Consider the following 13,090-nt stretch of genomic DNA (forward strand, 5'->3'; position numbering starts at 1 on the left):
AAGGCCCACCATAAACGACAAAAGCCAAAATCTTAATAAAGAGTGGAGCCATGACGTGTCCTTTCCAATGTTCACTTATTTTTGAAGGGCTTCTTTCCCGATTTCTCGCTGCCCTTAGTTAGTGGCCATGGATGAATGAAGATGGCAATCAATTGTTTGGTATGTAAAATGTGTAAGTGGATTTGCAAACTCATGCTGTATCCCCTTTCAAGCCTCTAAAAAGAAATGAATCCATTATCTGGTCCACGGTTCCGGGGTCCTTACATTCACGCTGTAAACTGGAAATACAACCGTCAGGGCACCAGAGTTTAATTCGAGCGCAAAGCCGGGGACGTCCCAACAGTTTCACCCGAGGTAGAGACGGGGAAACAAGGTTTTCCCGTCAACCTTAAAGCCGGCCCCCAGACAAGCTACCAAAACGGCGCAGGACCCACGCCGACTCTAGCTTCTCCTCGACACATCCCCTAAGTTCTCGGCGCCGAAAGCGTCGGGTCCGTCCCCTACCGGAACTATAGGACACGTGAGACGCGCAATCAACAATCCCCCGCCTCGTAAAATAGTCCCGTCTGGTTTATCTCGGATACACACTTTTCCACCACAAAAAGCCTTCGATGGAAAGAAAATGAGCTTCGGAGGTGCATTGCTCTTCTGTTCGAATGTAAATGTGGGTTTTCTGATCATTTTCTCCTTATAGATCCCTCCGCCAAAATGTGTATTAGCTCAGGCTTCACTTCCGGGTCCGCCATTTTGTTGCCTCCATTTCTCCACGAGGGGGGGTTAAAGGCCCCCAAAATATGCATATATGAAAAAGCCAAAAAGTAACCGTCAGTGATAGGGAGTCTTAACTAGAGAAAGAAACGGAACCAAACTGGGGGGCTCGATGAAAGCGCGGCCGGCAGCGTCCCGGACGAGGAGGTGAGGGGGAAGAAGATGTGTGGACTCTGGGGGGGCGTCGGGGCTGGAAGGGAGACTGCCGTGAGAAGTTGTACCGCAGCCCAGCCCAGCCCCGGACTTCTGGGTGCAGACGGAGCGGCGCCCCTCCACTGGCGGGGGCAGCTCGGGGAGGGGGATGAAGAGGAAGGGGATGCTGCCGGGAGGAAGGGGAGGGGACTGGGAGGTGAAGAAGGGGGTGGGTGTAAGACCTGGGGCTGGGGAGCTGGACCCAGGGAAGCGAGGGCCACGGAGGTGACCGCCAGGGGGCAGTCCGGAACCCGGCCGGGGGCTGCCTCCCTGGGCTGAGGCCTTGGCTCCTTGTCCCATTGCCCCCATTGCCTGTTCTTCCAGAAAGACAACGTTGCTTTTTGGAACTGGAGGATTTGTGATGGAGGAGAAAACGGGGACTCTCAATTCTCTGACCTCAGTAATAGCCTAAAGATTTTGAGTGAGCTCAGTAATCGGAGCAGGAGCAGCAAGGGCTCCGCCCCCAGTTGTTGCACAGTTGTTTGTACAGCTGGCGGCCCGGTGGAGACGTGTGCAATAGAAAAAGAAAAAAAAAGGTTGTCAGACATGGACTCTTCAATTCCATTTCTCCTCGTTAGCTTTCACCTGTTCTCACAGATTTCCTTGAGCCAGCAGGGATTATCCCGTTCTTCTCTCTCTTCCCAGAAGTACTTCTTTCTCTCTTAAACATCTGTAGAAAAGGACATTCTATGGCTTACCTCCAACAATTTAACATTTTTGGCCGTCTGGGACCATATTTTCATCGTGCCATTTGACCCACCCAGTCCCATAGAGATGTTCTTAAGCATCTGTGTTCGTACACGCATTGAAACAGTGAAACAGAACTGCTCCACCCATATTCTTGTATCAACAAATGTAATTACTCTGTGATAATAGAGTACTTTGTTGTCAAGAGCTCAAGCCCTTCATCACTTATTAAAACACACTTATTCAGAGTTCTTGTATGTTTGTTTGGGGAGTGGGTGCTTTGTTACTTTATCCATCTCCAAAATCCTAAGAGACAAGTTAGATCAGATTTTGTTTCTTCACTTCATATATAGAGAAAGTAGAGGTACATCCAGTAAGGAAGAATGTTTTCCCTGTGTTTTTAATAATCAGGGAGCTTGAAAGTGCCTAGACTGTCCTCTTGACTCTCGGCTACATCTCGTCCGGTGGGTATTGTCAGCGTTTAAGTAGGATATGGGAGAATGGCACATAATCCCCCCCAATGCTGTTATATTAAAAATACATTTTACTTCTACTTGGGAGAGATGCTTCAGGTTAACTCAGAAGAGTGGAGGATGGGGAGAAAAGAACCTTGAACACATTTCTAGGAGAACTTTTTATATCAGGTGATAAATGTAACACGCTACTTACATTCTAATCCTAAAGTTTAACTGTATCTTTGTATAGTAAGAAATAAGACTTTCCGGGGCGCCTGGGTGGCTCAGTCGCTGGGCGTCTGCCTTGGGCTCAGGTCATGATCCTGGGGTCCTGGGATCAAGCCCCGCATTGGGCTCCCTGCTCCGCTTCTCCCTCTCCCACTTCCCCTGCTTGTGTTCCCTCTCTCGCTGTGTCTCTCTCTGTCAAATAAATGAATAGGATCTTAAAAAAAAAAAAAAAAGAAAGAAATAAGACTTTTCATGGCCTATTTAAAGAATGGGATGACAAATCTGGGTCAGTTGCCATTTAATGGTTCTGATACATGGGCTCACAAATCTGATTAAAGAAAAGTGGGGGCGCCTGGGTGGCTCAGTGGGTTGAGCGTCAGACCCTTGATTTTTGTCTCAGGTCATGATCTTGGAGTCGTGGGATGAAGCCCAGTGTCAGGCCCTGCACTCAGCGCAGTCTACTCATCCCTCTTCCCCTCCCGCACCCCACACTGGCTCTCGCTCTCTCTCAAATAAATAAATAAAATCTTAAAAAAAAAGAAAAAGAAAAGCAGGGTTCCTGGGTGGCTCAGTTGGTTAAGCATCCAGCTCTTGATTTTGGCTTAAGTAATGATCTCAGGATTGTGAGATTGAGCCAGCCTCAATCTCTGCACTGAACACAAAGCCTGATTAAGATTCTTCTCTCTCCCTCTCTCTCTACCCCTTCCCTCCCCTGCTCGTGCACTCGTGCTCTCTCTAAAATAAATAAATTTTTAAAAATAAAAGAAAAGTGATACAATTAATGTGTGTTTGAAGGCCCACTATGGTGAAAAAAATTGACCTCAGAAATACTGGGCAAGAGTTCAGATGCTGAAGACAACAGTTGCAGTGGGATAAAATTAACTTATTTAAAGGATCTGTTTTCTAGATGTATCAGCTTCCCCAGAATGTGAAGCAAACCAGATTTCTCCTTACGCAGATACCTCAACCTTCAACTGAATATTTTTTTATGGTAGAGAGTAGCTGAAATGCTTTTTGCCAGCATTTCTGAACATCCCTGTGTAGGGAATTCTTTCCCTTTGTGATCAGTTATTATGGAAGTGTTTAAGACTTGGTGATATACCTTTTATATATAGTGTAATTTGAGAAAATGTGAGGGAGTCATTTATGACTAATGAACCATCTAAAAATTTGCTCTTGTTTTTAACTGCTAGCAATAAGAAAATTAAACTGAAAATTAAATTTGATATTCTAAAAGGAAGATAATTATGGAGAAATGCAAAGTGTCAGTTTTCTGTAATGCTTTGCTATCATTTTTTTTCTCTAGCATTTTCTTGAGTTGTGGAAACTGACATTATAGAGGTTCATACTATTAAAGTTCATCCTCTCCTCTTGAACATATTTATTCAGAGGTCTGGACTGGAGCCTGGGTATACTCATTTTGAACAAACTCCCTGGTGGTCTCCTGAACACCCATGTTTGAGGACAATGCTCTGTGATATAGATTGGAAAATTAAATCACATAGTGGCTGAATGATTTGCCTAAGCCAATGATTCTCAGATTTTCTGGTTTCAGAACTCATTTATATTCTTTTTTTTTTTTTAAAGATCTTATTTATTTATTTGACAGAGAGAGAGACACAACAAAAGAGGGAACACAAGCAGGGGCAGAGGGAGAGGGAGAAGCAGGCTTCCCGCAGAGCAGGGAGCCCGATGCGGGGCTCGATCCCAGGACCCCAGGATCATGACCCGGGCCGAAGGCAGACGCCTAACGACTGAGCCACTCAGGCGCCCCAAGAACTCATTTATATTCTTAAAAATTATTGAGGACTCCAGTATGTTATATCTATTGGGATTTACTGTTTTAGAAATTAATTTTTAAATGCTCATTAATTAAAATACAATTGTAAATCCTGTACATGTGAACATAAATAACACATTTTAATTAATTAATTAATTTAAAAAATATTTTTAAAAAGATTTTATTTATTTATTTGACAGAGAGAGGGAGAGAGAAGCACAAGCAGGTGGAGCGGCAGGCAGAGGGAGAAGCAGGCTTCCTGCTGAGCAGAGAGCCAGACGTGGGGCTCGATCCCAGGACCCTGGGATCATGACCTGAGCCAAAGGCAGACACTTAACTGACTAAGCCACCAAGGCATTCCTCAAACACATTTTTATGAAAAATATATCTTCCAAGTTAAATAATGAGAGGAATGGCATTTTTTTTTTTTTTTTTGCAAATCTCTTTAACTTTTGGCTTAATAGAAAACAGCTGCATTCTCATATTTACTATTGCATTTAATCTGTTGCAGTATTTACTTGGAGAAAAGGGGGGTGGTGCCTTAATAGCTTTTTCAGGTAATTGTGGGTGTTTTGTTTTTTATTTGGCAGAGACACAGTGAGAGAGGGAACACAAGCAGGGGGAGTGGGAGAGGGAGAACAGGCTTCCCGCGGAGCAGGGAGCCCGATGTGGGGCTCGATCCCAGGACCCTGGGATCATGACCTGGGCCGAAGGCAGATGCTTAACGACTGAGCCCCCAGGCGCCCTGTGGGTGTTCTTCTTTGATGCTACTACACAAACACTGGACAAAGTGGCAGTTTCTTAAAAGTTAGTTGCAGTGAGGAATCTGAAACCGTATCAATGAAATTATTATACTGTTACCTTAAAATGCACTGATCTTTCACTTTGATTGCTTTTACCCGTACATGATTTTATAACATGCATTGGTCATTTGAAAAATACTGGTTAAGCAAATTATGCAGGCCACCCAAATGTTGATGCATTTTATTATACAATGTTAAAAAATCACATTCATTAGTATTACCACTAATTTCATCAGAAAAGTCTGTAGTAAGCTATCAACCCATAGTTGTGGATTTAAGTTTCCCAAAATTCTAATTTTGCTTGAAAGCTCAAATTATAATTAATAATTGTCAGTAAACACTGTCAGTTGTTTTCCTTGAAGTGACAGGCTCACTTTGTTCATTTTTTAAAAAGTGTCTGCCATATACCTGAGTCTGAATAGCCTTGGTGTTTGTTCATCATTCTTTTGTGTGAGGTAACATTTCTACCCATAGTTCTTTCTAAGGAATGAAATGCTGTTTTATTGATTCCTTAAGTTAGAGAGGTGGTAATGTGTTGCACAGATTTCCAAAGTATTTTTCTGAAAATTGAACATTAAGGAACTATTGTTTAGGGCCTGAAACTTTCCCAAATATCTGATTGTGTTAGATGAGGTAGAAAGGAAGTGCCCTACTGGATAGTCAGCTTGAGAAGTATCTTACAATATTTAAGTACAAGAGGTCTTCTAAAAACATTTTATAGGCAGCTTTCCTTGTGTTTGAGTTATAGCTTCCTGAAAATATTTGTTCCTATGCATAAAGATGTCTTTGGTGGACTTGGGGAAGAGGTTGCTAGAAGCAGCAAGAAAAGGCCAAGATGATGAAGTGAGGACATTGATGGCAAATGGCGCTCCCTTCACCACAGACTGGGTAAGCTCTTTCAGTTATTCCCAACGTGTGCTGTTACCAATTTCTTACTTTTTTTTTTTTCCAAAGATTTTATTTTTAAGTAATCCCTCCACCCATTGTGGGGCTCAAACTCACAACCCCCGAGATCAAGAGTCACATGCTCTACTGACTGAGCCAACCAGGCGCCCCAGCATTGCCTAATTTTAACAATCCAATGAGCCAATGTCCTCTATCCTGGGGTGATTAATTCATAACTTTAGAGGCAAGCAGGTACTTAGCACTTCACAAAAAGGAAGAAAAGGAAACCTATGAGATTAGCATTTCTATTAATAGACCTGAAAAGAGCAATGTGAACTAAATCCACTCAGGCAAAGAGGCTGAACATATATGAAATGCAAAGAATAAACAGCATAGGCTTAAAGTAAAGGACCTAACACAAAGAAAGGAATAGTTCTCTGGCCAAAGTGGCCAAAGATAGATCACTCTTCCAGGATTTACTTTGAGATGATCCAGGCCGCTTATTGCTATTGACACGCCATTGCTAAAACTTTATTGCCTCTTCATCTCATCAGTCTTTTTACTTTGCATTACTTGGCAACAGACTTCTATTCCAGCCAGTTAAATTTGCACACCAAATCTCAGTATCTTTCTAGTTTCTGCCCTTTTCCTAAGAATTATATTGAACCCACCTATCCCTTTCCAATGCAGAATGTTCTTGTTCATCCTTTTTTTTTTTTACCTTCTTCTAAGCTTTGCTTAACATCATGTCATTTAGAGAATCTTTCCTGATAAATCCATCTGACTTAAATCCATTATACTTAGCACTTAATTAATTGGTGGTATATTTACTTTCCTGTTAGAATATTAATTTCTTAATTCTTTACTCCTCTCCTGTTGCACAACCAGATTCTCACTCCAAAGACAGGAACCATAGACTGTACCTCTTGTTCATTTGTGTCTCTCCATAATGATTTAGGACTCTGCACACAGTTGATATTCAATGAGTATTATTTTCCCACAGCTTGGAACATCACCCCTCCACCTTGCAGCCCAGTATGGTCATTATTCCACAGCAGAAGTGCTCCTTCGAGCAGGCGTTAGCAGGGATGCCCGGACCAAAGTGGACAGGACCCCTTTGCACATGGCTGCAGCTGATGGACATGCGCACATCGTGGAACTGCTTGTTAGGGTAATAGTGGCAGATCTGTATTGTAAAAAAGACACCCACCTCCCTGTTTTCTTACTTCAATGGGTAGTAGGAAACTAGGCTGGGAAAGATTAAGTTTAGGACAGTTCATAGCATAGATTTGTGTCTCTTTCAAGAGACATGGCAATGAGGATTTTGTTTTCTAATCTTTTACAGGCTAAGCAGACTTTATTGATTTTTCTTCATTTCCTTTCTGCAGGTGTTTTCTGTACTTAAGCCTATTTTTGTAGGCACTCAGCTCTCTGTTAATAAATGCAACAAAAATCTGTTCTTTTCCCCATCCTTTCCTATCTGTTACAATTTCCCAGTTGTCCTTAGAAGACCCACTCATTGAAGACAATATGACTGTCATCATTCAGGAAAATTTGAAGAATGTTTTTCCCTTTGATATTTCTGTGTGATCTAAATTTGAATATGTATAACCTCCATGGAAATTCTCTTTATATGGCTGATGGGATCTTGCATCTGTGCTACCATTACCAGTGTCTCTTTGAAAAAAATTACTGTTCTGTGACAGAATGGTGCAGATGTGAATGCCAAGGACATGCTGAAGATGACAGCTTTACATTGGGCTACAGAACACCACCATCGAGATGTTGTAGAGCTACTTATCAAATACGGAGCCGATGTCCATGCTTTCAGCAAGTTTGATAAATCTGCCTTTGACATAGCCCTGGAGAAAAAGAATGCTGAAATTCTGGTCATCCTTCAGGTCTGGTTCTTTTTATACCCCCAGAATATATTTTAATTGAAGTTAAGAATTTTTTTTAATAGGAGCTGAATCAAAACTGAATTTTCTCTATTTATCAAGGTACTACTTCTGATCTGTCTCAATCTTGTGATTCAGTGTCATTGGTATCTTTAAAAATATATATAACATTCTAGGGGTGCCGAGTGGCTCAGATGGTTGCGTGTATGCTTTCGGCTCAGGTCATGATCCCAGGGACCTGGGATCAAGTCCCTCATCGGGCTTCCTGCTCAGCGGGAAGCCTGCTTCTCCCTCTCCCACTCCCCCTGCTTGTGTTCCCTCTCTCGCTGTCTCTCTGTCAAATAAATAAATAAAATCTTAAAAAAAAAACAACAACAGCATTCTATAAAGCCCTGAATTATTCATGGTGATTGGAGAACAGTGTTGTGGCCAGTACAAAAACAAGATTTGTTTGGCTTTAGAATATTTTTTTTCTCCATGAAAATTTCCCTCTTTCTTTTTTTTTTCTGTTTCTAAGATTTTATTTACTTATTTGAGAGAGAGAGAGAGAGAGCACAGTGTGGAGGAGCAGAGGGGGAAAGAGAGGGACAGCAAGCAGGGCTTGATCCCATGATCCCACAACCGCAAGATCATGACCTTAGCTGAAGTCAAGTCTGACACTCAATTGACTGAGCCACCCAGGTGCCCTGAAAATTTCCCTTTCTAATTGAGCTTGACGTGGGACAATATTAAAAGCCTCACTGGGGTGGGACGCCTGGGTGGCTCAGTTGGTTAAGCCACTGCCTTCGGCTCAGATCATGATCCTGGAGTCCCGGGATCGAGTCCCACATCGGGCTCCCTGCTCGGCGGGGAGTCTGCTTCTCCCTCTGACCCTCCCCCCTCTCATGTGCTTTCTCTCTCTCATTCAATAAATAAATAAAATCTTAAAAAAATAAAATAAAATAGGGGCGCCTGGGTGGCTCAGTTGGTTAAGCAACTGCCTTCGGCTCAGGTCATGATCCTGGAGTCCCGGGATCGAGTCCCGCATTGGGCTCCCTGCTCGGCAGGGGGTCTGCTTCTCCCTCTGCCCTCTGCCCTCTTCCTTCTCGTGCTCTCTCTCATTCTCTCCCTCTCAAATAAATAAATAAAATCTTTAAAAAAAATAAAAATAAAAAAATAAAATAAAATAAAATAAAATAAATTAAATAAAAGCCTCACTGGGGTGTCTGACTGGCTCAGTTGGTAGAGCATGCAGCTCTTGATCTCGGGGTCATGGGTTCAAGCCCCACATTGGGCTTAGAGATTGCTTAAATTAGTAAACTTTTTTTTAAAAAGTCCCTTTATGTTTTCTGAATGTACATTAACCGATATGAGGCAGTACATACCTCTGACGCATATTGAGTCATAAGGAAGCCATCTCAGAGTTAAAAAGTAGCTGTGACAATTTCACCCATTAATTTCTTAAGCCAGCACTTGTACATCAGGGAATAACAGGATGAGGGATACAAAGATTAATAGGACATGGCCCTGCCCTTAGAGTGTTTACGGTGTGATGAAGGTAAAGACAAGAAATGAAACATTACAATACTACGTTGATAAATTTGATACTTATCATGTGTTATAGGATCGCAGAATGAATGATGCTTAAGGAAAAAATTAAAGTGTATGTAGAGGAGGGGCGCCTGGGTGGCTCAGTCGTTAAGCGTCTGCCTTCGGCTCAGGTCATGATCCCGGGGTCCTGGGATCGAGCCCCGCATCGGGCTCTCTGCTCAGAGGGGAGCCTGCTTCTCCCTCTCCCGCTCTGCCTGCTGTGTTCCCTCTTTCACTGTCTATCTCTGTCAAATAAATAAATAAAATCTTAAAAAAAAAAAAAAGTGTATGTAGAGGAGTGCCAGTGGGGAGCATGCAACTCTTTTTTTTTTTTTTTAAGATTTTATCTATTTTTTTTTTAAAGATTTTATTTATTTATTTGACAGAGAGAGACACAGGGAGAGAGAGAACACAAGGGGTGGGGGGGGAGTTGGAGAGGGAGAAGCAGGCTTCCTGCGGAGCAGGGAGCCCTATGCGGGGCTCGATCCCAGGACCCTTGGATCATGACCCGAGCCGAAGGCAGACGCTTAACGACTGAGCCACCCAGGCGCCCCAAGATTTTATCTGTTTTTTGATAGAGACAGAGACAGCGAGAGAGGGAATACAAGCAGTGGGAGTGGGAGAGGGAGAAGCAGGCCTCCCGTGGAGCAGGGAGCCCAATGCGAGGCTCGATCCCAGGACCCTGGGATCACGACCTGAGCCAAAGGCAGACGTCTAATGACTGAGCCACCCAGACGCCCCAGGAGCATGCAACTCTTGATCATGAGCTCAAGCCCACATTGGGTGTAGAGATTATTTTATTTTATTTATTTATTTTTTAAAATTTTTATTTATTTGACAGAGAGAGAGTGAGCACAAGCAGGGGGAGGGGCAGGCAGAGGGAGAGGGAGAAGCAGGCTCCCTGCTCAGCAGGGCAATGTGGGGCTCGATCCCAGGACCCTGGGATCATGACCTGAGCTGAAGGCAGATGCCCAACCGACTGAACCCACCCAGGCGCCCCTAGAGATTACTTAAGAAAAAAAAAGTATAGTAGAATCTTAACTGAATTTTGAAGAAGTAAGCAGAGAAGTAAGAAAATGATATTCTAAGCTAGAAAAAGAGCAAATCAGTGACATAGAGGTGTGAAAGGATATGGAATGTTCAGGAAAGAGTAAGTTCTATGACTAGAGATTGATCAGGGGAAGTGGAGTTTGGGAGTGACAGGAGCTAAGCCTTAATGATTAAGTCTGGGTTTTGAATGTAGGCATGTTACATGGCGTGCAAAGGAGTTTGGACTGTTTGGTGGGCAACGGGGATCCAATAGAAGCTTTTAAATACAAGATTGAGATGATTCTTTTTTTTAAGTAGACTTCATGCCCAACATGGGGCTTGAACTCATAACCTTGAGATTAAGAGTCCAATGCTCTACCGACTGAGCCAGCCAGGTGCCCCCCCCCCCTTTTTTTTGTTAAGATGATTGATTGGACTGTGGTATGCAGACTGGAGAGAAAAGACACTTAATGCTAAATCACCATATGGTGACTTTGACTAGGCCAGGCAAGAGCCAGTGAAGGCTTGAATTAAGGAAATAAATAGTGGAGGATAGAAGAAGGGGCTGATTCAAGAAGAATTTAACAGTAACCAGAAAATGGATAATCTGTTTCAACTGAAGCTCTTAGTCAAACGGATAATTATATGTAAAAAATAGGTAGCCAGGGCGCCTGAGTGGCTCGATGGTTAAGCGTCTGCCTTCGGCTCAGGTCATGATCCCAGGGTCCTGGGATCGAGTCCCGCATCGGGCTCCCTGCTAGGCGGGGAGCCTTTTTCTCCCTCTGCCTCTGCCTCTCTCTCTCTCTCTGACCCTCATGAATAAATAAATAAAACATTAAAAAAAAATAGGTAGCCATTTCTGCATTTTCAGGGGTTTGTTTATTCCTTTTTTTTGACTGATGGTTCTATATATAGACTGGTTGTCTTCTTTAGCCTTCAACTCCTTATTTAGAGCTCTTTTGTAATTGGACTTCTTAAGTAGATAACATGTTTGTAGAAGACTGCTTCTGAGGGGCACCTGGGTGGGTCAGTCATTAAGCGTCTGCCTTCGGCTCGGGTCATGATCCCAGAGTTCTGGGATCGAGCCCCGCATCGGGCTCCATGCTTCGCAGGAAGCCTGCTTCTCCCTCTCCCCCTGCTTGTGTTCCCTCTCTAGCTGTGTCTCTCTCTGTCAAATAAATAAATAAAAATCTTTTAATAAATAAATAAATAATCTGGCACTCATTTATTTGTTCGTTATATATTCTTTTAGGAATTTCTTCAGTGGCAAAATGGAACAAGTAGTTGGACAAAACTCTGGAGAATATTGTTCTCTGTAGATTTGCTGCAGAGATCTCCTGCTAGCACATTCACCTGTATATAATTGATCATAGAATGTTCATGCTGGAAATTACTTCTTAGGCCACTCCCTCATTTTCCAAATAGGAAAAAACAAGTTCCAGGGGCGCCTGGGTGGCTCAGTCGTTAAGCGTCTGCCTTGGGCTCAGGTCATGATCTCAGGGTCCTGGGATCGAGCCCCTCATCGGGCTCTCTGCTCAGTGGGAAGCCTGCTTCTCCCTCTCCCACTCCCCCTGCTTGTGTTCCCTCTCTCGCTGTGTCTCTCTGTTGAATAAATAAATAAAATCTTTAAAAAAAAAAAAAAAACTTGGGAAAGCAACCTAACATCTTTGTTGCCCTGGTCTGGAAAACAAACAAACAAAACAAAAAAGAAAAGCAGTAGTCTTACTGAGAACTCTGAGCTCCCTGGGACATGGTGTGCCACACCTTGTTCTGTTCCACAGAGCACTGGGGTGGGGTGGCTGTTCAAGAACTGTATAACTAAGGCTAACGAGTTCTGACTTTGAAATATGCTGCCTTGTTTTGTAGGAAGCAATGCAGAATCAGGTGAATGCTAATCCCGAGAGAGCCAACCCTGTGACTGTGGCTGCCCCATTCATCTTCACATCTGGAGAAGTTGTCAACCTTGCTAGCCTTGTTTCTTCAGCCAACACCAAAACAACCTCAGGTAATAATCTGATAACGTGGCATTTATTTTAGACTTAAAATGAACAGGACCCCAGTTTTTCCTGTGAGATGAATTCATACCCTGTCTGATACCCACTCATTTATTAAAATATTCTCCAAATAGAAGATTTATAATAGATTTTAAAGCCAATGCATTTATTCTTCCTGGGGGAAGGGGAGATCATACACAAGGATTACATATGAGTGCTTACGGTATTAAAAGTAAAATATTTTACAGATTAATCTGTATGTGACCGCAAAATGAAAACATAAGGGTGCTTCAATATGGTACCACTAAGGAAAATAGTTAAATGTTCATAGTCTAAAACAGTGACAAACCAGAATAAATGTAAATGGGTGTTGGAGTGCGGATACAAAAGAGGTACATGTGATTATTTGAATAAAGTGTAAGAGCTTTGATTTGTTCTTGGGAACATAAGTAACAACAAAATAGAGAAAAGCACATTTTGAGATCTGTATGTTTTTAACAAAAACATCTATTGCAAAAGGAGCAAATTGAGCTATTTTCAACATTTCTTTACAAGTATTTGTTTTACAATGAGGGAATCTGTGTCCTCATTTAAATAAATTTTCCAACTGACTCAATTTCTTTTTCTGACTTTCACTTAAAAATAAGACACTGTGGGGCGCCTGGGTGGCTCAGTCGTTAAGTGTCTGCCTTCTGCTCAGGTCATGATCCCAGGGTCCTGGGATCGAGCCCCGAATCCAGCTCCCTGCTCCGCAGGGAGCCTGCTTCTCCTTCTCCCACTCCCCCTGCTTGTGTTTCCTCTC

At 42.8% G+C, this 13,090-nt stretch overlaps 1 protein-coding gene across 7 annotated transcripts in view; it reads left to right on the top strand.

The window, feature by feature from the left end:
* Window positions 1-578: 578 nt before the first annotated feature.
* The window catches only part of GABPB2 (GA binding protein transcription factor subunit beta 2), a 31,700-nt gene continuing 19,188 nt past the window's right edge, over window positions 579-13,090 (top strand). For 3 of the 7 annotated variants that reach the window (XM_045896677.3, XM_045896679.3, XM_045896680.3), the window contains exons 1-5: window positions 584-915; window positions 5,694-5,801; window positions 6,802-6,969; window positions 7,505-7,699; window positions 12,161-12,299. In XM_045896677.3, coding sequence (XP_045752633.1) covers window positions 5,694-5,801; window positions 6,802-6,969; window positions 7,505-7,699; window positions 12,161-12,299 — 610 coding nt within the window. In that variant the 5' untranslated portion in view covers window positions 584-915. Of the gene's footprint in view, window positions 916-5,661; window positions 5,802-6,801; window positions 6,970-7,504; window positions 7,700-12,160; window positions 12,300-13,090 lie in introns of all 7 variants that reach the window. The other 4 variants (XM_045896678.3, XM_064588504.1, XM_064588506.1 and 1 more) reach the window with 3 other exon arrangements.

The sequence above is a fragment of the Mirounga angustirostris genome, unplaced genomic scaffold (genome assembly GCF_029215605.1).
Source record: "Mirounga angustirostris isolate CCGP_5_RB_7025 unplaced genomic scaffold, mMirAng1.0.hap1 SCAF_4, whole genome shotgun sequence".
Lineage (NCBI taxonomy): Eukaryota > Metazoa > Chordata > Mammalia > Carnivora > Phocidae > Mirounga > Mirounga angustirostris.